General features: G+C 48.0%; 4 protein-coding genes across 7 annotated transcripts in view; all 4 read right to left on the bottom strand.

Annotated features, from left to right (window-relative positions):
- The window catches only part of LOC101733242 (oocyte zinc finger protein XlCOF6-like), a 255,372-nt gene that overhangs the window by 66,029 nt on the left and 164,299 nt on the right, over window positions 1-25,044 (bottom strand). The gene's annotated exons all lie outside the window — the stretch shown is intronic.
- LOC101732837 (oocyte zinc finger protein XlCOF6) overlaps window positions 1-25,044 on the bottom strand; it is a 148,509-nt gene that overhangs the window by 38,441 nt on the left and 85,024 nt on the right. The window contains exons 6-8 of the mRNA XM_031904331.1: window positions 16,941-17,054; window positions 15,184-15,291; window positions 2,848-2,961 (exon numbers count right to left, since the gene is read on the bottom strand). Coding sequence (XP_031760191.1) covers window positions 2,848-2,961; window positions 15,184-15,291; window positions 16,941-17,054 — 336 coding nt within the window. The remainder of the gene's footprint in view (window positions 1-2,847; window positions 2,962-15,183; window positions 15,292-16,940; window positions 17,055-25,044) is intronic.
- LOC101732725 (gastrula zinc finger protein XlCGF26.1-like) lies at window positions 363-5,655 on the bottom strand. 3 transcript variants are annotated; one of them, XM_018095089.2, is made up of 2 exons: window positions 5,270-5,655; window positions 363-1,969 (listed from the first exon to the last, which is right to left on the bottom strand). In XM_018095089.2, exon 2 carries the CDS (start codon window positions 1,959-1,961, stop codon window positions 657-659), a length of 1,305 nt encoding a protein of 434 aa, XP_017950578.1. In that variant the 5' UTR covers window positions 1,962-1,969; window positions 5,270-5,655; the 3' UTR covers window positions 363-656. The 3 variants fall into 3 exon arrangements, with proteins under 3 accessions (XP_017950578.1, XP_031760138.1, XP_031760137.1); XM_031904278.1 differs by lacking the exon at window positions 5,270-5,655 and adding an exon at window positions 4,374-4,408; XM_031904277.1 differs by lacking the exon at window positions 5,270-5,655 and adding an exon at window positions 4,097-4,131.
- Window positions 9,871-17,221, bottom strand: LOC108647919 (zinc finger protein 850-like). Its single transcript, XM_031904203.1, has 3 exons — window positions 17,184-17,221; window positions 15,831-15,938; window positions 9,871-12,969 (listed from the first exon to the last, which is right to left on the bottom strand). Exons 1-3 carry the CDS (start codon window positions 17,203-17,205, stop codon window positions 10,430-10,432), a joined length of 2,670 nt encoding a protein of 889 aa, XP_031760063.1. The 5' UTR covers window positions 17,206-17,221; the 3' UTR covers window positions 9,871-10,429.

Genomic DNA, 25,044 nt, shown 5'->3' with positions numbered 1-25,044 from the left:
CTGCAAGTTGGAGTGATATCCCCACCCCTCACCCCCAGCAGCCGATCAGCAGAACAATGGGAAGGGAGCAAGATAGCAGCTCCCAGTAGGTATCAGAATAGCACTCAGTAGTATGAAATCCAAGTCCGGCTTGGGACTCCTCCAGTTACATGGGAGTAGGAGAAACAATAGGTTAGCTGAGAGCAGTTCTAATGGGTAGCGCTGGCTGAAAGCTCAGACTCAGGCACAAGGCACTGAGATGGCGCCTACACACCAATATTACAGCTACAAATACATTTGTTGGTTGAAGAATAAAAGGTTAAATGGCAGAGGGAATTATTTGCTGTGTAACAGTGTCATTTAGAGATAAACAGCCCCATAAGTATCATGAATGAATCCCTTAAGTTTATTTATTCTATGAAAAATACTTCACTGACCCTTAAGCCATTTCTAATTTTCACTAATAAATAAGTTCATAATTCTGATAATGATTAGGTATCAATCAGCAAGGGTGAGCCTTCACTGGCCAAATGGAATGTCCATCCAGTAACATAATAAGCCGAAACCATTTTCTAGCCAAGAATGTAAGTAATGTTTAGTATTATATAAGACCTACTAGCAGAGATTTGCATTATTGTGTGTTTGTAAAGGGTAGTTTCCAAATAAAACCTTTCCGGTCATTCTCTACAGGTGAAGGGTTTCTCCCCAGTGTGAGTTCTTTTGTGTTTGCGCAGGGAGCCCTTTTCAGCGAAGCTTCTCCCACATTCTGTACAGGTGAATGGTTTCTCCCCGGTGTGAATCCTTTCGTGTATGCGAAGAGTGCCTTTTTCGGCAAAGCTTTTGCCACATTCTGTACAGGTGAATGGTTTCTCCCCTGTGTGAATCCTTTGGTGCGTATGAAGCTTTCCCTTTTCAGTAAATTGTTTCCCGCATTCTGTACAGGTGAAAAGATTCTCCCCCGTGTGAATCTTCTGGTGCATGCGAAGGGTGCCTTTTCTAGTAAAGGTTTTCCCACATTCTGTGCAGGTGAATGGTTTCTCCCCGGTGTGAATATTCTGGTGATTTCGCAGTTGCCATTTTCCATAGAATGCTTTCCCACATTCCGTACAAGTAAACAGACCCTCCCCCGTGTGAAGTCTCTGATGTCTATGGAGGTAACTGCTTAAAGAGAAACGTTTCCCACATTCCGAACAGGTGAAAGGTTTCTCCCCGGTGTGATTCCGTTGAACACTGGCCTTTACCGAAACATTTCCCCTGGATTCTGCAGAGGGGCACGTTTTCTCTCTGGTGTGAATTTTCTGATGAATCTGAATGTAGCTTTTTTGAGAGAATTGTTTCCCGCAGTCTGCACATGAATATGGTTTCTCCCCTGTGTGAATTCTCATGTGTCGGATAAAACTAGTGATGAAAGAGAAGCTTTTCCCACATTCTGTGCAGGTGAATGGTTTCTCCCCTGTGTGAATCCTCTCGTGGGTTTTAAGATTGTCTTTGCGAGAAAAACATTTCCCACATACTTTACATTTAAAAGAGTTCTCCCCCACGTGAACTGCCTGGTGCACCTGAAGCTTCTCCGGGTTAGAAAACCTTTTCTCACAGTCGCTGCAAGAATAGGGCTTGTGTTTGTGAATCATTTCGTGCATCACAAGATTGGTTTTCTGAGAAAAGCTTTTCCCGCATTCCGTGCAGGTGAATGGTTTCTCCCCTGTGTGAATTCTCTTGTGCCGCTGAAGGGTGCTCTTATCAGTGAAACGTTTCCCACATTCCGTGCATGTAGAAGCTTCTATCCCTTTGTGAGTTCTCCCGTGTGTCCCACAGAGGTGGGCGAGAAGATGGCTATTCACAGTGAAGGTTTCCCCACACTTATAGCAGATAAAACCTGATCCATCAGAGCTTGTTAAGCAATCGCCATCTCTTGTGCCGGACTCCGAGTCAGTCTCTGGTTTGGGCAGTTCAGCAGAGTCTAAATTGGGTTCCGCCTTCATGTACCCCCCTAATAACAACAAACAGGAGAGAGCTGAGGGGACATATAGTTATATGAATATGCCCATATCATGTCAGCAATGATGTGGAATGAAAATGACTATAAATGAAATCTAATCTGTACAACAAATAAAATGATTAATTAGTATTGTGAAGATTATAGCATTAAACATAAAGTCACCAAACGAGCAGATCTTGTCCCAATGTGCCCACCTACGGGCAATATCAGGCTAATTCGATCATTAATTGTAAGAGCTTTAGGCATCCTATTTATGGCATAGGGAGCTACACTGCATGTAAAGTGGATACCCAGAGGGGGAGTAGTTACCTGTATATACGGCAAACATGGGTCCAAAGAAGAGATAGTGGGTTTCAGTCAAACGCCACCCACCATGTAGCATGTGAGGCTCACAGTGTAGGAACGCACTGCGCCTATAACATGGCTTCCCCTCCCAACTGGTACCTACCTTACACTGGTGCCCAATGGGGAACTATCTGGCAGCACTGAAACATCATCATAAACGCTTGGCGCTGCCTGCTATGGGCACAATAGTGCCGCTGGGATCCTCACTAGGGATCACTTCTTGTCTCTCTTATTTCTAGGGAAAAGCTCAGATCCCAGTGTGTGTTGTTACTCAGTTTCAGTTGGTCTTTGGCTTTTTTCACTTACTGGGAGACTGACCCATATGTCACACAAGTAGATCTAGTGAGGGAACATTTGAGCTGTGACTTCCATCTACGCAGGTAAAGTCTACAAAGCCGACGGGCAGCTCTGCCATAGATTGCTGTGGTACCTATGGGGGAACTCACACTGATACCTGCCCCCCTGGCACCAGCAGGGGTATAATTGGTATCAGTGCTGATGTTACTCACTCCCTGGCTACTTACCCCCATCAGTAAGTGGCGCTGCTGAGCTTTCCATTGGGGTCTGATGGTCCTCAGGGTCCGGTTCTTCTTCCTTTATCTTTACCTGGAATATTTCTGGCTGTGGCTCTAGGGAAGCTGCCAGTAAAAAAGAGACAGGGCCGTGTAAAGCTGGGAGTAAGGGAGAGACAGGGCCGTGTAAAGCTGGGAGTAAGGGACAGACAGGGCCGTGTAAAGCTGGGAGTAAGGGAGAGACAGGGCCGTGTAAAGCTGGGAGTAAGGGAGAGACAGGGCCGTGTAAAGCTGGGAGTAAGGGAGAGACAGGGCCGTGTAAAGCTGGGAGTAAGGGAGAGACAGGGCCGTGTAAAGCTGGGAGTAAGGGAGAGACAGGGCCGTGTAAAGCTGGGAGTAAGGGAGAGACAGGGCCGTGTAAAGCTGGGAGTAAGGGAGAGACAGGGCCGTGTAAAGCTGGGAGTAAGGGAGAGACAGGGCCGCGTAAAGCTGGGAGTAAGGGAGAGACAGGGCCGCGTAAAGCTGGGAGTAAGGGAGAGACAGGGCCGTGTAAAGCTGGGAGTAAGGGAGAGACAGGGCCGTGTAAAGCTGGGAGTAAAGCTGGCCATACACGGGCAGATCCGCTCGCTTGGTGATGTCGGGGAGGCATGTAGGTGAATTCGATCGTTTGGCCCTGGGGCCAAACGATCGAATTCTGCACGCAGCAATGGGGCAGTCGGTTCGGGGACCGCATCAACGAGCCGATGCGGTCCCCGATCCGACGGGATTTTCTAACCTGAAATTGGCCAGATATTGGTCGGCCAGTCCGCTCGTTTCTGCCCCTACACGGGCCGATAAGCTGCCGAGTATGGGGACCTTAAGGCCATGGGCCGTGTATGGGGACCTTAAGGCCATGGGCCGTGTATGGGGACCTTAAGGCCATGGGCCGTGTATGGGGACCTTAAGGCCATGGGCACATGGAGCATTTACTCTGCTTCTCTCAGTCTGTGTTTTTTCTGCAGGTTCATAGAAGTAGATCTGCTCCCTTACGCAGCTCCATTTACCTGCACCGGAAAGTACAGCTTCAGTTTGAGTGCAGGTACGTGGAGCGGAGTAGAGGTCGGCCCAAAAATGCCTGCATAAGGGAGCAGATCCGCTTCTCTGAGCCTGTAGGAAACACTCAGTTTGCCCATGGGCTAAGGAACTGCTTCACCTTACTGAGTATAAAGCAGAAGGGTCTCCCTCTAATTTACTGAACACTAAATGAATACCGGCTACTTACCCCCATCAGTAAGTGGCGCTGCTGAGCTTTCCATTGGGGTCTGATGGTCCTCAGGGTCCGGTTCTTCTTTCTTTATCTGTAACATTTCTGGTTGTGGCTCTGGGGAACCTGCCAGTAAGTAATGGGCACTGTCATGTAAAGCTGGGAGTAAGGAATTATACTGGGAATTATGTCTGTAGGGCAGAACCTCCTGCTGGGGTTTAACCCTTCCTGTCCCCCCAGCAAAGCTGAGCTCTGTGTAACCAGATGGTCTGTGTCCTACAGAAACGTTACTCACCGGCCCCAGGAACGGGATCCATTTCCCTCTTTATTGTGGGCAGAGGCTCCTCAGTGTCCGGCTCTTCATTCTCCCATTTCCCCTCTAACCTCCTTGGTTCCATCTCTGGAGAACCTGACAGCAAGGAACAGAAACCCACCATATAAAGCTGCCTGTGGGGCTGCGCTTGGGCCCCCCCTCTGATATTAGTGCAATAAATACATGTTGTACAGGGAGGGGTTTATCCAATCAGTAAACTGCCCCTCTCTATCAGCCCCTGCAGCGGGATTAACCCCCAGTCCCACAGCCGCCCCTCTCTATCAGCCCCTGCAGCGGGATTAACCCCCAGTCCCACAGCCGCCCCTCTCTATCGGCCCCTGCAGCGGGATTAACCCCCAGTCCCACAGCCGCCCCTCTCTATCAGCCCCTGCAGCGGGATTAACCCCCAGTCCCACAGCCGCCCCTCTCTATCAGCCCCTGCAGCAGGATTAACCCCCAGTCCCACAGCCGCCCCTCTCTATCAGCCCCTGCAGCGGGATTAACCCCCAGTCCCACAGCCGCCCCTCTCTATCAGCCCCTGCAGCGGGATTAACCCCCAGTCCCACAGCCGCCCCTCTCTATCAGCCCCTGCAGCGGGATTAACCCCCAGTCCCACAGCCGCCCCTCTCTATCGGCCCCTGCAGCGGGATTAACCCCCAGTCCCACAGCCGCCCCTCTCTATCAGCCCCTGCAGCGGGATTAACCCCCAGTCCCACAGCCGCCCCTCTCTATCAGCCCCTGCAGCGGGATTAACCCCCAGTCCCACAGCCGCCCCTCTCTATCGGCCCCTGCAGCGGGATTAACCCCCAGTCCCACAGACAGTGCAGGAGGGAGGAGGAGGAGGAGGAGGAGGAGGAGGGAGAGGGAAAATCACTTACCCAGCAGCCCAGGGACACAGAATAAGGCAGTTACAGGAAGGGTTCAGCCTTTCCCTCTATCCGGTCTGGGTAAACACAGAAGCACAAAGATCTCTCGCCCCTCCCCCTGGGAAGGCAGCTCCGCCCTTTAGCCAATGAGCTGGTTCGGTTTCAGACCAATCAAACAATGGCTTCCCTCTCAGAGTTGTCCCTGCCCCAGAGAGGCGGCCATATTGCTGGTGGGCAGATGCAGATCAGGAGAGCTGGCAGTGCAGGAGCAGCCGCATGTGGGCACCAGAATAAAGGGAAATGGGATTACAGAGCTCAGTGGATCTGCCTGCAGAGTTTTACTGCTTTCTACTTGTTACTGAATAGAACTGACAGTGAGTGAGTGGCTGAGAGCAGTGCATGCTGGGTATATGCTGCTGCTGACTGTACACTCTCCTTACTGCCTGGCAGGGTCCCCTTTCTGCACCCCAGAATGCCACACAAGGTGGGGACAGTAAGGAGTGCAGAGCCTGGGGCTATTTGCCCACACCCAGATGCAAAGTGCCAGACAGGGCAGATGTTACACAATTGAGCCCCTAGGAATGTAAGGCAGGGGGTAGTTATGCAGTACTGCTAATAGGAGTGATAGATTGGGGGGGGGGGGGGCTCTCCTGGGGGAATAAAGGGACCCTGCAAGCAAGGGGACATGGGTTAGTACTTGGGGTTTCAGCTTGAGGGGACCCAGCACAAAGCGTAGCAAATCCATCTGCCAGCGGCGCCCGTGTGTCCTGCTCTGCTACTAATTATTGCTGCAACTAATTTACCTCATCTGACACCTTGTACTTAATGTGAGTACGGACTCTTTATGTGTAAACCAATATATTACGGGGTTAATAACCTCTGGCATCATTAAATCCTGATTTTGCAGCTGAGAAGTGTAGTTCAACGACACCCCATCCCTTTCTCCACATAAACTACGAGGGCCCGGCTGATAGACTCAACGTTTAATAAATGGAAATTTGCCTCTTTAAGTTACCAGAGGGCCCTTGGCAGGATAATACAGGGGAACACAACTGGGCTCATTTGCAGACACAGTGCTTTTCCCTGTAGTGAGTTGAGTCTAAAGCCATTTTTATTTAAAAAAATGTTTTTTGATCCACTCTATGCGCTTCTGTACAGTTGCACTCAGCAGCAATCAGTCCTTTCTGAATGGGGTGCTGCTGGGGCCTCTATCGCTTGGCACTGTGCCGGCCCTGACCAGTATTATTGGGTGATGGAAGAGACCATGTTGCTTGGAAGGGTGAGGAGGTGGAACAAACCTGTGTTTCAGGGGTTCCCCAGTGAAGGGAATGCTGTAATAATAACCTATTATATAATATATTTTATATTCACACAAGTCAGCGTATGATTGGAAGGGGTAGAAGTCCTGATAATGTTTATGAGCAGTTTGGGATTGAGATTGCCAAGGAGACTTCTGTTAGACTGTGTCTGATGCCGAGATCTCTCCTGTCTGTGATTGGTGGGCCTGGAACGGCAGCGCTAATTCCTCGATTCATTCCTGGGTCACTTGCCTTGTGGCAGGGAGGTTCCTATTCCCCCTGTGACTTCAGTGTAAGTTCTGAGTCAAACGACTGAAACCAGTACCTATTGTACTAATGGGAAACCCCTAACCCTGTAGGCAATTATGAATAATATCCGGTGCTGGTTTCCCTTTGGGCTAAACATTAACCCTATCTGTAACAATGGCCCCTTTATTGGAGCTCCCTATAGATCCTCTCAGGTCCCTGTCTGGGTTTCACATGAGGGGTGGGCGTGTCCTAACGGTCCCTGCCAGAAGCACAGTAGGAGGGGGAGAGCCAATCACAGCCCTGCAGTCACACAAGCACAGACAGGCTTCAGTTCCCTATCAGGTCAGCCTAGCTGCTGATTGGTTCCTATCCCACAGTGCCTGTACTGAGAGCCACCGGGAAAGAGGCTTTTTTTGTATTTTATCAATAATTTCACTTTTATGTCAGCAACTCTCTAGTTTGGAATTTCAGCAGTTATCTGGTTGCTATGTTCAAATTACCTTAGCAACCAGGGAATGGTTTGAATGAGAGACTGGTACATTTATAGGAGAGAACCTGAACAGAAAAATGAGTCATATTTGTAGCCTCACAGAGCAATCGGTTTTTAGCTGCCGGGGTCAGTGACCCCCATTTGAAAGCTGGAAAGTGTAAGGGGGCAAATCATTCAAAAACAATCATTCAAAAATAAAAAAAGACCAATTGAAAAGTTGCTTAGAATTAGCCATTCTATTATATACCGAAAGTTTCAGTTGGATATAAAAGGCTAAATACACTAACCAGAGACTTCCCTTCAAACCACTGACTTGTGGAAATGTTTTATTTTACTTATGCACAGGTATGGGACCTATTATCCAGAACGCTCGGGACCTGGGGCTTTCTGGATAAGGGATCTCCATACCTTAAGTCTACTTAAAACGATTTAAACGTTATTTAAACCCAACAGGACTGTTCTGCCCCCAATAAGGATTTATTTTATCTCCGTTGTACAAGGTACTGTTTTATTATTACAAAGGAAAACTAAATCAATTTTTTAAAAATTAGAATTATTTCATTAAAAGGACGTGGAAACTCCCCACAAAAAAAATGTAATCAGTGAACGGCCTCTTTGAAATCTTTCAATACCCGCCACTCTGGTTATTAAAAGGTTAATAGTGAGGTTGCTGCATCCAATCGATTAGGGTTCCTTCTTCTCCAAAGCACTTGGCCCCTCCCTCAGGAGGGATCCTTGGGCTGCCGGGTACTGGGCATGCTCAGTTCTTCTCAGCTCAGGTTACTAAACACACCCTCCTCCAATCTACGAGCCAATTAAGAGACGGCACTACTGGTTCCCATGGAAACTCTGCTCTAGCTATCTGATGTACCCTACTTATTTACATGGTAGGAATATGTAGGGTTTACATGTCCTTTAAAATGGAGTCTATGGGATATGCCCGTCCTATGCTTCGGAGCTTTCTGGATAACGGGTTTGTGGATAATGGATCCCGTGCCTTTATCAGCTGATTTTAAACACAAGGGGCCCCTTCATAAGAGAAAGGACTTTGTGTGTATGGGTTACGGTACATCAGTCATATTTCTAGCTGATTAAGTCACAATAAGTAGTGATTTTTGTATTATGATTTCAATAATTCATCATTATGTCTGTTTTGAGGGGATGTTCACCTTTCAGGTAACTATTAGTATGACGTAGAGAGTAATATACTGAGACAATTTGCAATTGGTCTTCACTTTTTATTATATGTCGTTTTTTAATTATTTCACTTTTTGTTCCGCAGCTCTACAGTTTGAAATTCCAGACGCTATCAGGTTGCTAGGGCCCAATTACCTTAGCAACCATCAAGCAGTTTGAATAAGGGACAGGAATATGAATAGGAGAGGGGCTGAATAGAAAGATAAGGAATAAAAAGTAACAATAACAATAAAACTGGAGCCTCACAGAGCAATAGGGTTTGGCTGCCGGGGTCACTGACCCCCATTTGACAGCCGTAAAGAATCAAACGAAGGAGGCAAATTCATTCATAAACTATATAAAATAAATAATAAAGGACAGTATTAAAAAGTTAATATAAAGGTGAACCACCCCTTTAAAGGAGAAGGAAAGGTACAAACTCAGTAGCTTTATCAGAAATACAGCCATAAGCACTCACAGAAACGCTGAGTCCTCTATCAAAAGAAACAGGATTTCTTGTCTATTTTTTTTGTAAACATGTTGTTAGGGTATCTGATTTCCCCTCTCAGAAACAGCCTTCATTCCCGTGGCCAGAGTCTGCGCAGCTCTCTCCCCTTTCCCCCTCCCATGAGAATGCTAATAACTCCCTCCCCCCCCCCTTAGGAATGTGTGATCCCAGCTATAACGGCTGCAGCAGGAAGCTACCTAAAATGGCAGCTGCTAGCTTAAGCAAATGGAGAAAGCTTCTAGGGCTGTTACTCAGGTATGGGAATGGTTTCTGCAGAATAAATATAGGGTTCTAGGGGGCACTAATGTGGCAAATCTATTGGCAGTAACATGCCCAAATGCCTTTCCTTCTCCTTTAAATAATACAGTTGGGTCTATTAAACCGGAAGCCTTAACTGAATGGGGTCCAAGCTGACAAAACTAAAGGAAAATAACAGGTTAGAATCTCTGCTTTTATCGACCAATTTCCCTCCCTCTGACACAAGGGCCCCGCCCCCTTTTGCTTCTCTTTTATTCTTGGTTTCTTTAGCTCAACCAATAGCACAGGGGCACCATGTTGCTCCCCAACCCCTTGGGTGTTGCTCCCAGGGGCCTCATAGTAGGTGCTCATTACATTTCTGGCTTGGAGGCAAGTTTTGGAAGCCCAGAGACACCATTTTATGCCAAACAGAGCCTCCTGCAGGCCAGCAGCCCACATGGGGCTACCCAATAGCCAATCACAGCCCTTATTTGGCTTCCATGCTTGTGTGGCTCCCCGACACATTTTACAGGCTGAGAGGTAAAACAGGTCGGGGATTTCTGCTTTAGATAATGAGATTTGATTCTGCGGAGCGAAGGGATCTCTGCACTATGGATAGGATCGATCTTCAAAAATAAATCTATACAATAAATTAAATTCTATCCAGCGACCCCAGATCACCTGGTTTTTATTAGCCAGAATGGCTCTATCCTGAAATCCATGGACCAGCACCAAACGAGGCCCGAGACCTCCCTGTCAGTGTTCCATACCCCGCAGATTGTTGAGGCCTAACTGCCCAAACCATTTTATTGGGTGAGTCGCCCATACTCACTAAGGAGCCACGAGTAGCTTCTATAATATCAGCCCAAATGCATGAGGTTAGGGAGGATGGGGTCGGCCACGCCCTTAGCCCTATACCGATTGGACTAAATATTTCCCCCAGCTGAGGGGAGTTGGGAGTCACACGTGCCCATCACAAGCCCAAACCATTTTATAGCTGAAGTGTTTTTAATCATCTGACGTAACTCCTTTACTTCGTTTCTATAACTGGACCTGTTTTATCATTAAAACTGCAAAATAAAAACATTAAAAAAGTTCTAGCCACAGACAGTAGTCATTAGTATTACATAGTAAAGCCTCCATCTTCCAGCGCTTAGGGTAACACGAGGCTCCCCCATATTCGGCTTTTCATATTTGTAAAAGGTACTTGTCCCTCATTCCGTACAGCTGAATGGTTTCTCCCCAGCGTGGAGTCTTTCGTGCTTGCTGAGATTGCTCCTTTCGGAAAACCGTTTCCCACATTCCGTGCAGGAATAGGGTTTCTCCCCGGTGTGAATTCTTTGGTGCCTTTGAAGTCTTCCCTTTTCAGAAAATCTTTTCCCGCATTCTGTACAGGTAAATGGTTTCTCTCCGGTGTGAATTCTTTTGTGAGTTAGAAGCGTTGCCATCTCTGAAAATCTTTTCCCGCACTCTGTACAGGCGAATGGTTTCTCTCCAGTGTGAATTCTTTGGTGTACTTGAAGGACGCCCCGCTTAGTAAAACTCAGTCCACATTCCGTACAGGTGAATGGTTTCTCTCCGGTGTGAATTCTCTCGTGGACACGAAGAATGCTTCTTTCAACAAAGCTTTTCCCACATTCTGTACAGGTGAATGGTTTCTCTCCTGTGTGGATTTTTTTATGTGTGCGAAGGGTGCCCATTTTGAAAAAGCTTTTCCCACATTCGCCACAGGAGAATGGCCTCTCCCCAGTGTGACTTCGTTCATGTACCCGAAGGGAGCTTTTCTCAGTAAAACATTTCCCGCATTCGGCACAGGCGTATGGTTTCTCTCCAGTGTGAACTTTCTTATGTTTGTGAAGGGAGCCCATTTCAGAAAACTGTTTCCCACATTCTTTACAGGAGAAGGGTTTCTCTCCAGTGTGAATTCTTTGGTGCCTTTGAAGGTTTCCCTTATAAGTAAATCTGCTCCCACACTCTGTACAGGTGAATGGTTTCTCCCCAGTGTGAATTTTTTGGTGATTCTGAAGTTTCCATTTTCCATAGAAGGCTTTCCCACAGTCTGTACAAGAGAACTTTCTCTCTGCTGTGCTAATTCTCTGCTGCCTATAGCGGTAACTAGAGACAGAGCCATTCTCCCCACATTGTTTAGCGGTTAATGATTTCTCTCTGTTGTGATCCTTTTTATTTCTCCTTTGAGATGACCCTTTCCCACTTCCCGCACATGAACCTGGTTTCTCCCCTGTGTGACTTCTCATATGTAATTTAAAACTAGATGCAAAACAAAAGCTTTTCCCGCACTCTGTACAGCTGAATGGTTTCTCCCCTGTGTGAATTCTCTCATGGATTTTTAGATATGCCTTGCAAGAAAAATATTTCTCACATATTTCGCATTTGAAGGCATTCTCCTCCACATGATCAGCTTGGTGTATGCTAAGCTTTATCAGGTCACAAAAACTTTTTCCACATTGAACACATGGAAAAGGCTTCTTTCTGTGAATTATTTCATGTGACTTGAGATTGCTCTTTTGATAAAAACCTTTCCCACATTCTGTACAGGTGAAAGGTTTCTCCCCAGTGTGCATTCTCTCGTGCCTTTGAAGGGAGCCCTTCTCAGAAAAATGTTTCCCACATTCTGTACAGGTGAATGGTTTCTCTCCTGTGTGAACGCTTTGATGTTTCTGAAGTTGTCTCTTCTCTTTAAAACCTTCCCCACACTCTGTACAGGTGAATGGTTTCTCCCCTGTGTGAATTCTCCTATGCCTGCGAAGGTTGCTCTTGTCAGTAAAACGTTTCTCACATTCTGAACAGGAGTACGGTTTCTGTCCTTTGTGAATGTTTTGGTGGTTTTGAAGTTGTGCCTCTTCTTTAAAACATTCCCCACATTCTGTACAGATGAATGGTTTTTCTTCTGTGTGAAAGATTTGGTGCTTTTGAAGTTGTCTCTTTTCTGTAAATCCTTTCCCACATTCAGTACAGGTATATGGTTTCTCCCCTGTGTGAGTTCTCTTATGCCTGTGAAGGTTGCTCTTGTCAGTAAAATGTTTCCCACATTCTGAACAAGTGAATGGTTTCTCCCCTGTGTGAATGTTTTGGTGGTTTCGAAGTTGCCCTCTGGAAGTAAAACCTTTCCCACATTCTGTACAGGTGAAAGGTTTCACTCCGTTGTGAACGTATTGGTGGTTTCGAAGCTGTCCTCTGGAAGAACATTGTTTCCCACATTCGGTACAGGTGAATGGTTTCACTCCTGTGTGAATAAATTGGTGGTTTTGAAGTTGCCCTCTGGAAGTAAAACTTTTCCCACAGTCTGTGCAGGTGAATGGTTTTACTCCTGTGTGGATGTAATTGTGGTTTTGAAGTTGCCCTCTAGAAGTAAAACGTTTCCCACATTCTCTGCAGGTGAATGGTTTCTCCCCGGTGTGAATTCTTTTGTGATGGTGCAGGGAGCTTTTTAAAGTAAAACTTTTCCCACATTCTTTACAGGCGAAAGGTTTCTCTCTTGTATGGATTCTCTTATGCATGTGAAGGGTGCCCTTGTCAGGAAAATTTTTCCCACATTCTGTACAGGTGAATGGTTCCGCCCCAGGGGGAATTCCCTCTTCTGTCCCACAGAGGTGAGCGAGAAGATGACTATTCCCGGAGAAGGTTTCCCCACACTTATTGCAGATAAAACCTGATCCATCAGAGCTTGTTAAGCAATCGCCATCTCTTGTGCCGGACTCCGAGTCAGTCTCTGGTTTGGGCAGTTCAGCAGAGTCTAAATTGGGTACAAAACAGTTTAATCACTCAATAAGTCACATTGTTAATAGGAACATACTGTTTTTTGTTTTTTTTTTAAATAACCAGCAGTGTGTAGGCAACGATGAATATAATATGGTGCCTGATGTTAGAGTGAGGATTAAAATGACTATTAATTAGTAGCACTAATTACTAACTAACTAGTAGCATTAGTTCCACTTCCTGTTTAACAACCAAGACACTAATGAAAAAAGACATAATAGCCACTAACACAATCCTGTAGCATTTTACAGAGATTATACATCATTCACATTAGCCCCTGCCCCAGGGGAGCTCTATGGGCAGTTTAGTTAAAAGCCAGTTAACCTGCCTGTATGGTTTTGGTGTATAGGAATAAACCAGAGTACCTGAAGGGAACTCATACAGACAAAGGGAGAACATACATATTCCTTGCAGATTGTGCCCTGGCTGGGATTGAACCCAGGACCCCAGCGCTGCAAGGCAGAAATACTCCCACTGAACCTCTGTGCAGCCAAATCAACCAATACTGCAGGCTTAGAATATATGTATACATTTAATATAGCATCAGTTCAGTGAAGCAGGGGTTAATGGTATTTCCGAACTCTCCAATTAGTTCCAAAGGGGTTGATGCCCAACTATTTGTTTATACAGGTATGGGATCTGTTATTCAGAATGCTCCTGACCTGGGGTTTTCTGGATAAAGTAATAATTTAACCATTAAATAAACCCAATAGGGCTGTTCTGCCCCAATAAGGGGTAATTATATCTTAGTTGGGATCAAGTACAGGTACTGTTTTATTATTACAGAGAAAAGGGAATCATTTAACCATTAAATAAACCCAATAGGGCTGTTCTGCCCCAATAAGGGGTAATTATATCTTAGTTGGGATCAAGTACAGGTACTGTTTTATTATTACAGAGAAAAGGGAATCATTTAACCATTAAATAAACCCAATAGGGCTGTTCTGCCCCAATAAGGGGTAATTATATCTTAGTTGGGATCAAGTACAGGTACTGTTTTATTATTACAGAGAAAAGGGAATCATTTAACCATTAAATAAACCCAATAGGGCTGTTCTGCCCCCAATAAGGGGTAATTATATCTTAGTTGGGATCAAGTACAGGTACTGTTTTATTATTACAGAGAAAAGGGAATCATTTAACCATTAAATAAACCCAATAGGGCTGTTCTGCCCCAATAAGGGGTAATTATATCTTAGTTGGGATCAAGTACAGGTACTGTTTTATTATTACAGAGAAAAGGGAATCATTTAACCATTAAATAAACCCAATAGGGCTGTTCTGCCCCAATAAGGGGTAATTATATCTTAGTTGGGATCAAGTACAGGTACTGTTTTATTATTACAGAGAAAAGGGAATCATTTAACCATTAAATAAACCCAATAGGGCTGTTCTGCCCCCAATAAGGGGTAATTATATCTTAGTTGGGATCAAGTACAGGTACTGTTTTATTATTACAGAGAAAAGGGAATCATTTAACCATTAAATAAACCCAATAGGGCTGTTCTGCCCCAATAAGGGGTAATTATATCTTAGTTGGGATCAAGTACAGGTACTGTTTTATGGACAGTATTTTTTTTATGGATCCCACACTATTAGTAATGCACTTGCTGTTTTGGTTTATGATTGTGGCTAATTCATGTCTCTCCACTTTCTAACATAATTATTACAAGGAACTGAAGACTCAAACTGATGTGCACAGAAGTTTCTGGAAAAGGGGATGATTTTTATGTAAACTGACTTTCCCTTTAAAGGATAACTAAGCCTTTTTTTTAAAAAAAAAAAATCCCATACAATTGACTCTGTACAGCCCCAGTATAACTTACCTTTCTCCCTGCATGTAGATTTATTCTGTTTCTCTATTACAGGCAGCTGAACTGCAGCTCTTTTACTGACTTACTTGTCTAGTGTTGCCTCTTTTTGCTTTCTGAGCCCTCCTTCTCTCTGCGACTTTGAATACCTCAAAGAAGTGCCTACTGGGCATGCCTGAGTGATTTGAATCAGAGCAGCGGCAGTGAGCATGCCCAGAAGGCACCTCTTTGAGGTATTCAAAGTCGCAGAGAGAAGGGGAGGGCTTTGCATGGCATTACACAAATGGTTGGTCAGTATCCAAGGAGTCAAAATAACTGCCCAAGCAGGGGTATAATTGGTCTCAATGCTGATGTAATACACCCACTCCCTGACTACTTACCCCCATCAGTAAGTGGCGCTGCTGAGCTTTCCATTTGGGTCTGATGGTCCTCAGGGTCCGGTTCTTCTTTCTTAATCTGTAACATTTCTGGTTGTGGCTCTGGGGAACCTGCCAGTAAGTAATGGGCACTGTCATGTAAAGCTGGGAGTAAGGGAGAGACAGGGCCGTGTAAAGCTGGGAGTAAGGGAGAGACAGGGCCGTGTAAAGCTGGGAGTAAGGGAGAGACAGGGCCGTGTAAAGCTGGGAGTAAGGGAGAGACAGGGCCGTGTAAAGCTGGGAGTAAGGGAGAGACAGGGCCGTGTAAAGCTGGGAGTAAGGGAGAGACAGGGCCGTGTAAAGCTGGGAGTAAGGGAGAGACAGGGCCGTGTAAAGCTGGGAGTAAGGGAGAGACAGGGCCGTGTAAAGCTGGGAGTAAGGGAGAGACAGGGCCGTGTAAAGCTGGGAGTAAGGGAGAGACAGGGCCATGTAAAGCTGGGAGTAAGGGAGAGACAGGGCCGTGTAAAGCTGGGAGTAAGGGAGAGACAGGGCCGTGTAAAGCTGGGAGTAAGGGAGAGACAGGGCCGTGTAAAGCTGGGAGTAAGGAACTGCCTCACCTTACCGAGTATAAAGTAGAAGAGTTTCCCTCTAAAATAATACTGGCTACTTACCCCCATCAGTAAGTGGCGCTGCTGAGCTTTCCATTTGGTTCTGATGGTCCTCAGAGTCCGGTTCTTCTTCCTTTATCTGTAATATTTCTGGTTGTGGCTCTGGGGAACCTGCCAGTAAGTAATGGGCACTGTCATGTAAAGCTGGGAGTAAGGAATTATACTGGGAATTATGTCTGTAGGGCAGAACCTCCTGCTGGGGTTTAACCCTTCCTGTCCCCCCAGCAAAGCTGAGCTCTGTGTAACCAGATGGTCTGTGTCCTACAGAAACGTTACTCACCGGCCCCAGGAACGGGATCCATTTCCCTCTTTATTGTGGGCAGAGGCTCCTCAGTGTCCGGCTCTTCATTCTCCCATTTCCCCTCTAACCTCCTTGGTTCCATCTCTGGAGAACCTGACAGCAAGGAACAGAAACCCACCATATAAAGCTGCCTGTGGGGCTGCGCTTGGGCCCCCCCTCTGATATTAGTGCAATAAATACATGTTGTACAGGGAGGGGTTTATCCAATCAGGGAAACCAATGGGGCAGTTTGGGAGGTGAGTGACAGGGTTGCCAGACAAATATCTACCCAGGAAAACTCAATGTTGCACACTGGGCAGGGTCAATGATCTCTCTTTAAAAAATCAGGCTGCCTCACTTCAGTAGCCAGAAACCCCAAAATAGAGCAGATCCAACGCTTGGCGCTGCCTGCTATGGGCACAATAGTGCCGCTGGGATCCTCACTAGGGATCACTTCTTGTCTCTCTTATTTCTAGGGAAAAGCTCAGATCCCAGTGTGTGTTGTTACTCAGTTTCAGTTGGTCTTTTTCACTTACTGGGAGACTGACCCATATGTCCAGTGTGGGTGGGATTATTAAATCATTAGGCTTGTGTGGTGCCACTCAAATAAGTCTATGGCCACTCAGCAAGTTAGGGGGGAAAATAACTCCCAGTGGGAAACATGTGAGCCGTGCCCTCCAGCTGCCCAGCCGGGATCTAGAAATCTGATGGGCGGCTCTGCCATAGATTGCTGTGGTACCTATGGGGGAACTCACACTGATACCTGCCCCCCTGGCACCAGCAGGGGTATAATTGGTATCAGTGCTGATGTTACTCACTCCCTGGCTACTTACCCCCATCAGTAAGTGGTGCTGCTGAGCTTTCCATTGGGTTCTGATGGTCCTCAGGGTCCGGTTCTTCTTCCTTTATCTTTATCAGTAATATTTCTGGCTGTGGCTCTGGGGAACCTGCTAGTAAGGGAGAGACAGGGCCGTGTAACTGCCATGTATATATGTTGGTGTTATTAAAAAAAAAAAAAAAAAATATATATATATATATATATATATATATATATATATATATAAAGCGTTACTCACCGGCCCCAGGAACGGGATCCATTTCCCTCTTTATTGTGGGCAGAGGCTCCTCAGTGTCCGGCTCTTCATTCTCCCATTTCCCCTCTAACCTCCTTGGTTCCATCTCTGGAGAACCTGACAGCAAGGAACAGAAACCCACCATATAAAGCTGCCTGTGGGGCTGCGCTTGGGCCCCCCCTCTGATATTAGTGCAATAAATACATGTTGTACAGGGAGGGGTTTATCCAATCAGGGAAACCAAGGGGGCAGTTTGGGGGGTGAGTGACAGGGTTGCCAGACAAATATCTACCCAAGGCACAAGCCCTACTCTGAGATTAAACATGTAGTTCTACATAAATCAGATGGAAATGCAGTTCAAACAGGGTTAAAAAGCAGCTCAGCGGGGCCCTGTGTCCCTCAGTGACTGCAGGCGAATGAGGAGGGGGCGGGTCTTACTCTCATGTTTCACTTCCTTATCTGCGTCTGACCTATCAGCAACCGACCAATAACAATGCAGTTAACAAACTCCAGAGCTTTCTTTCAAGTCTGCTATGGGGCAGTCCCTGCTTTTGTTTATTTTCAATTCAGAGCAGCCCCTGCTTTTATTCACATACCGAGGCTTCTAATTAAAACATGGCAGAGAATTTTAATGGGTTTATGTTGAAAATATATTTCGTTTGGTGTAAATAACACACAAGGATTATGATTTTTTTTTACCTTACATCCCTTTTAATGGGTATAGACACTGATGTACAAGCCATTCAGCCTTAGTTACAATAATATTTAGGATGGCAAGTTACACAGGGCAGATTCTCACGGTGTGTATCTGTAGGCCAAGAATCTGCCCCATTGGGCACTGGCGTAAATATAATAGGGAGGGAGGTGCAGGGATGGGGTAGGGAAAGGCTTGAGGGTTGGGGGTGGGGGATAACCCCCAGTCGCACAGCCGCCCCTCTCTATCAGCCCCTGCAGCGGGATTAACCCCCAGTCCCACAGCCGCCCCTCTCTATCAGCCCCTGCAGCGGGATTAACCCCCAGTCCCACAGCCGCCCCTCTCTATCAGCCCCTGCAGCGGGATTAACCCCCAGTCCCACAGCCGCCCCTCTCTATCAGCCCCTGCAGCGGGATTAACCCCCAGTCCCACAGCCGCCCCTCTCTATCGGCCCCTGCAGCGGGATTAACCCCCAGTCCCACAGCCGCCCCTCTCTATCGGCCCCTGCAGCGGGATTAACCCCCAGTCCCACAGCCGCCCCTCTCTATCGGCCCCTGCAGCGGGATTAACCCCCAGTCCCACAGCCGCCCCTCTCTATCGGCCCCTGCAGCGGGATTAACCCCCAGTCCCACAGCCGCCCCTCTCTATCAGCCCCTGCAGCGGGATTAACCCCCAGTCCCACAGCCGCCCCTCTCTATCGGCCCCTGCAGCGGGATTAACCCCCAGTCCCACAGCCGCCCCTCTCTATCAGCCCCTGCAGCGGGATTAACCCCCAGTCCCACAGCCGCCCCTCTCTATCAGCCCCTGCAGCGGGATTAACCCCCAGTCCCACAGCCGCCCCTCTCTATCGGCCCCTGCAGCGGGATTAACCCCCAGTCCCACAGCCGCCCCTCTCTATCAGCCCCTGCAGCGGGATTAACCCCCAGTCCCACAGCCGCCCCTCTCTATCAGCCCCTGCAGCGGATTAACCCCCAGTCCCACAGCCGCCCCTCTCTATCGGCCCCTGCAGCGGGATTAACCCCCAGTCCCACAGCCGCCCCTCTCTATCAGCCCCTGCAGCGGGATTAACCCCCAGTCCCACAGCCGCCCCTCTCTATCAGCCCCTGCAGCGGGATTAACCCCCAGTCCCACAGCCGCCCCTCTCTATCAGCCCCTGCAGCGGGATTAACCCCCAGTCCCACAGCCCCCCCCTCTCTATCGGCCCCTGCAGCGGGATTAACCCCCAGTCCCACAGCCGCCCCTCTCTATCAGCCCCTGCAGCGGGATTAACCCCCAGTCCCACAGCCCCCCCCTCTCTATCGGCCCCTGCAGCAGGATTAACCCCCAGTCCCACAGCCGCCCCTCTCTATCAGCCCCTGCAGCGGGATTAACCCCCAGTCCCACAGCCGCCCCTCTCTATCAGCCCCTGCAGCGGGATTAACCCCCAGTCCCACAGACAGTGCAGGGAGGAGGAGGAGGAGGAGGGAGAGGGAAAATCACTTACCCAGCAGCCCAGGGACACAGAATAAGGCAGTTACAGGAAGGGTTCAGCCTTTCCCTCTATCCGGTCTGAAACTAGAGAGAAGCACAAAGATCTCTCACCCCTCCCCCTGGGAAGGCAGCTCCGCCCTTTAGCCAATGAGCTGGTTCGGTTTCAGACCAATCAAACAATGGCTTCCCTCTCAGAGTTGTCCCTGCCCCAGAGAGGCGGCCATATTGCTGGTGGGCAGACGCGGATCGGGAGAGCTGGCAGTGCAGGGGAGAGAGGGATCTGCCCCAGAGTTGAGTCGGACTGGGGTTAAACTGGTTATTGCCGCAGGTTTATATGCTTATCGCTATTGTGCTACATACTTAGGAACAAATCTGTATGGAGGCGTGTGGGGGCCAGCGCAGGTGGGGGGGCAGGGGGTTGAGGGGCAGGTGGGGGGCAGGAGGGGGGCAGGAGGGGGGCAGGGGTTGAGGAGCAGGAGGGGGGCAGGGGGTTGAGGGGCATGAGGGGGGCAGGGGGTTGAGGAGCAGGAGGGGGCAGGGGGTTGAGGGGCATGAGGGGGCAGGGGGTTGAGGGGCAGGTGGGGGGGCAGGAGGGGCAGGGGGTTGAGGGGCATTGAGGGGGGCAGGGGGTTGAGGGGCAGGTGGGGGGGCAGGGGGTTGAGGGGCAGGTGGGGGGGCAGGAGGGGGGTTGGGGGCAGGGGGTTGAGGGGCAGGTGGGGGGCAGGAGGGGGCAGGGGGTTGGGGGGCAGGGGGTTGGGGGGCAGGAGGGGGGCAGGGGGTTGGGGGGCAGGGGGTTGAGGGGCAGGTGGGGGGCAGGAGGGGGGCAGGGGGTTGGGGGGCAGGGGGTTGAGGGGCAGGAGGGGGGCAGGGTTGCACCAGGCCTCTCTGAGGGCCCTCACAGGGGGGAGCCCAGCGCCAACTGCTTCTCTTAATCCAGGGGAGCCAAACCCAATGACATAAGGGGCCGAGTCGGGGGCCAAATCTATTATTAATATACTTAGTAAGTTACTAAGGGGAATATTTATCCCAATGTGTAAAAAGGGGAGTAACAGGTGATGTTGCCCATAGCAGCCAATAGATGCTTAGCTACTGTTTAAATCTGATTGCTGATTGGTTGCCCTGGGTAACATTACCGGTAATGCTTCACTGCCCTTGTTACACAGCAGGATATATATTCCCCTCAGTCTGAGTTACTGTGTGAGGGAAACGGATCAGGCTGGAGGGTCTCACTCACCCAGGGGGGGGGCCTTGTGTGTGACATGTATGGTTTAATCTTAGTGCTCACAACTCTGACCAAACGCTTGCAGGGGGAAGTCTGTAAACCTGGGGGGATTCCGTCAGGAAGGGGGGCAACATTGCTGGTGGGAAAATTGTGGGAGTTGACAGCTCTGTGTCACTTCTGCTTAGTGGGGGGCAGTTAGGCCGGTGCATAGGGTGGCACACAGAGGCCCCACACACACACTCCCACTGACACACACACACACCGAGGCCCCCCCCACACTCCCACTGACACACACACACACCGAGGCCCCCCCCACACTCCCACTGACACACACACACACCGAGGCCCCCCCCACACTCCCACTGACACACACACCGAGGCCCCCCCCCACACTCCCACTGACACACACACACACCGAGGCCCCCCCACACTCCCACTGACACACACACACACCGAGGCCCCCCCCACACTCCCACTGACACACACACACACCGAGGCCCCCCCACACTCCCACTGACACACACACACACCGAGGCCCCCCCCACACTCCCACTGACACACACACACACACCGAGGCCCCCCCCACACTCCCACTGACACACACACACACCGAGGCCCCCCCACACTCCCACTGACACACACACACACCAAGGCCCCCCCCACACTCCCACTGACACACACACTCCCACTGACACACACACCGAGGCCCCCCCACACTCCCACTGACACACACACACACCGAGGCCCCCCCCACACTCCCACTGACACACACACACACCGAGGCCCCCCCCCACACTCCCACTGACACACACACTCCCACTGACACACACACAGAGGCCCCACACACACACACACAGAGGCCACACACACACACACACACACACAGAGGCCACACACACATATATACACACACACACAGAGGCCACACACACACACACACACACACACACAGAGGCCACACACACACACACACACACACACAGAGGCCACACACACACACACATATACACACACACACACAGAGGCCACACACACACACAGAGGCCCCACACACACACACAGAGGCCCCCCACACACACACACAGAGGCCCCACTCACACACACACAGAGGCCACACACACACACACACAGAGGCCCCACTCACACACACACAGAGGCCCCACTCACACAGAGGCCACACACACATATATACACACACAGAGGCCACACACACACACAGAGGCCACACACACACACAGAGGCCACACACACATATATACACACACACACACACATATATACACACACACACACAGAGGCCCCACTCACACACAGAGGCCCCACTCACACACAGAGGCCACACACACATATATACACACACACACACATATACAGTATCCCGCTGCCTTTCCTTTGCTTTCTGACCAGTCTCCATCCAACTGCTTCTCTCATATCCCCTCGCTCTACTTCTACTCTGGTTCCGCCTGATCCCCGATCCAGTTATTCTACCGCTTTCTTTTGTGTTTCTTCTCATTCAACCGACCTTCCCTTCTATCACTTTCTAGGCCCCTTGTATTTTCCCTCCCAGTAACCTTGCGTTTTGGGGCCCCCTCCCCCCCCCCCATATGTTTCTGCGCATCTCACTTCCCCCAGTCTATTCTATTAACAAAGGCGCTAAGTACCCGGGCAATGCCCCTGGCGCATATACACAAGGGCTTTTGTCCATATCAGCAGGTGGGGGGTTAATGGAAATGAAGGGAACTAGAGCTTTTCAGCTTTTTGCCCCCTGGAGGTGTAATTCCCAGTCCTGCCGCTATGTGATTGGCTCGGGGGGAAAAACTATGTTGGGTTTTTTTCTCTTCTTTTTTTTTTTTCTTAGCCAGGTTTGGAGAGGCCACTAGCCTTTAAGCAGACATATTGGATAAAGGGAAACCCCTAACCCTGTAGGCAATTATGAATAATATCCGGTGCTGGTTTCCCTTTGGGCTAAACATTAACCCTATCTGTAACAATGGCCCCTTTATTGGAGCTCCCTATAGATCCTCTCAGGTCCCTGTCTGGGTTTCACATGAGGGGTGGGCGTGTCCTAATGGACACATCAGCTCTTTAGTGTTTGGTCAAACTTTTTGTTTGTTGGCTGTTTCAATTAGACCCCCGCCTGTCACTCTAATTGTTTATCTCCCTCCCATGTCTGTAGCCGGCCAGTAGTGATGTGCGGCTCATCAACTGTGTGTTGTGGGCTCTTCCGCTGTTTCTTAGTTGTCTAAATGGGATTAAAATAGCATTTTATAATATCCCTGCTCTCGGCAACAAACTCACCTCCTTCCGACACTTGGGCCCCACATGCCCTTTAGCTTCATTTGTTTGTATTTAGATATAATAAAAAACACTGGATTCCGTTATTGCCCAACACTTACACAACAAACACAGACCTGTAACACAGGCTTTTCCCCCAATAAGGATTCATTACAACTTAGTTGGGATCAAGTACAGGTACTGTTTTATTATTACAGAGAAAAGGGAATCATTTAACCATTAAATAAACCCAATAGGGCTGTTCTGCCCCCAATAAGGGGTAATTATATCTTAGTTGGGATCAAGTACAGGTACTGTTTTATTATTACAGAGAAAAGGGAATCATTTAACCATTAAATAAACCCAATAGGGCTGTTCTGCCCCCAATAAGGGGTAATTATATCTTAGTTGGGATCAAGTACAGGTACTGTTTTATTATTACAGAGAAAAGGGAATCATTTAACCATTAAATAAACCCAATAGGGCTGTTCTGCCCCCAATAAGGGGTAATTATATCTTAGTTGGGATCAAGTACAGGTACTGTTTTATTATTACAGAGAAAAGGGAATCATTTAACCATTAAATAAACCCAATAGGGCTGTTCTGCCCCAATAAGGGGTAATTATATCTTAGTTGGGATCAAGTACAGGTACTGTTTTATTATTACAGAGAAAAGGGAATCATTTAACCATTAAATAAACCCAATAGGGCTGTTCTGCCCCAATAAGGGGTAATTATATCTTAGTTGGGATCAAGTACAGGTACTGTTTTATTATTACAGAGAAAAGGGAATCATTTAACCATTAAATAAACCCAATAGGGCTGTTCTGCCCCAATAAGGGGTAATTATATCTTAGTTGGGATCAAGTACAGGTACTGTTTTATTATTACAGAGAAAAGGGAATCATTTAACCATTAAATAAACCCAATAGGGCTGTTCTGCCCCAATAAGGGGTAATTATATCTTAGTTGGGATCAAGTACAGGTACTGTTTTATTATTACAGAGAAAAGGGAATCATTTAACCATTAAATAAACCCAATAGGGCTGTTCTGCCCCAATAAGGGGTAATTATATCTTAGTTGGGATCAAGTACAGGTACTGTTTTATTATTACAGAGAAAAGGGAATCATTTAACCATGAAATAAACCCAATAGGGCTGTTCTGCCCCAATAAGGGGTAATTATATCTTAGTTGGGATCAAGTACAGGTACTGTTTTATTATTACAGAGATCCCCTGTATGAACTGTCTGGTACATGTGAAGCTTTTCCAAGCACAGTCCCTACATTGAAAGGCTTCTATTTGTGACTCATTTTATGCTTCTTGAGTTGGTATTTTTGAGAGAAACTTTTCCCACATTCTGTACAGGAGAATTTCTCCCCGATGTGAGTCCTTATATGACTTTTAAGAGTGCGCTTTAAACAGAAGCTTTTCCCACACTCTGTACAGGTGAATGGTTTCTCCCCTGTGTGAGTTCTTTCATGTACGCGAAGACTGGAATTTACGCTGAAACTCTTCCCACATTCTGTACAGGTATATGGTTTCTCCCCTGTGTGAGTTCTTATATGATTTTTAAGAGTGGCCTTTACAGTGAAACCTTTCCCACATTCTGTGCAGGTGAATAGATTCTCCCCGGTGTGGTTTTTTTCATGTATTTGAAGATTATACTTTGTAGTAAAACGTTTCCCACATTCTTTACAGGTGAATGGTTTCTCCCCTGTGTGCACTCTTTCATGTATATAAAGGGTGCGCTTTTCATTAAAACTTCTCCCACATTCTCTACAGGAGTATGGTTTCTCCCCAGTGTGAATTCTCTCATGTGTCTGAAAGGAGCTTTTTAAACTGAAACATTTCCCACATTCTCCACAGGTGAATGGTTTCTCCCCGGTGTGAATTCTTTCATGGAAGCGAAGGTTGCGCTCTCTAGTAAAGCTTTTCCCACACTCTGTACAGGTGAATAGTTTCTCCCCTGTGTGGATTCTTTCATGTACGCGAAGGGAGTACTTTTCAGAAAAAGTTTTCCCACATTCTGTACAGGTGACTTTTTTTCTATGGCGAATTCTTTCGTGAGTTTCGAGTTTCCCCTGTTTAGTAAATCCTTCCCCACATTCCGTGCAGGTAAAGGGTTTCTCCTGTGTATGAATTTTCTGGTGCCTGCGAAGCAGGTATTTTTCATAAAAACTTTCCCCACATTCTGTGCAGGT

This window comes from Xenopus tropicalis, chromosome 6 (genome assembly GCF_000004195.4).
Source record: "Xenopus tropicalis strain Nigerian chromosome 6, UCB_Xtro_10.0, whole genome shotgun sequence".
NCBI lineage: Eukaryota > Metazoa > Chordata > Amphibia > Anura > Pipidae > Xenopus > Xenopus tropicalis.
Note: the sequence above shows the minus strand (reverse complement) of the source record. Positions and strands in the feature narration are given on the sequence as shown.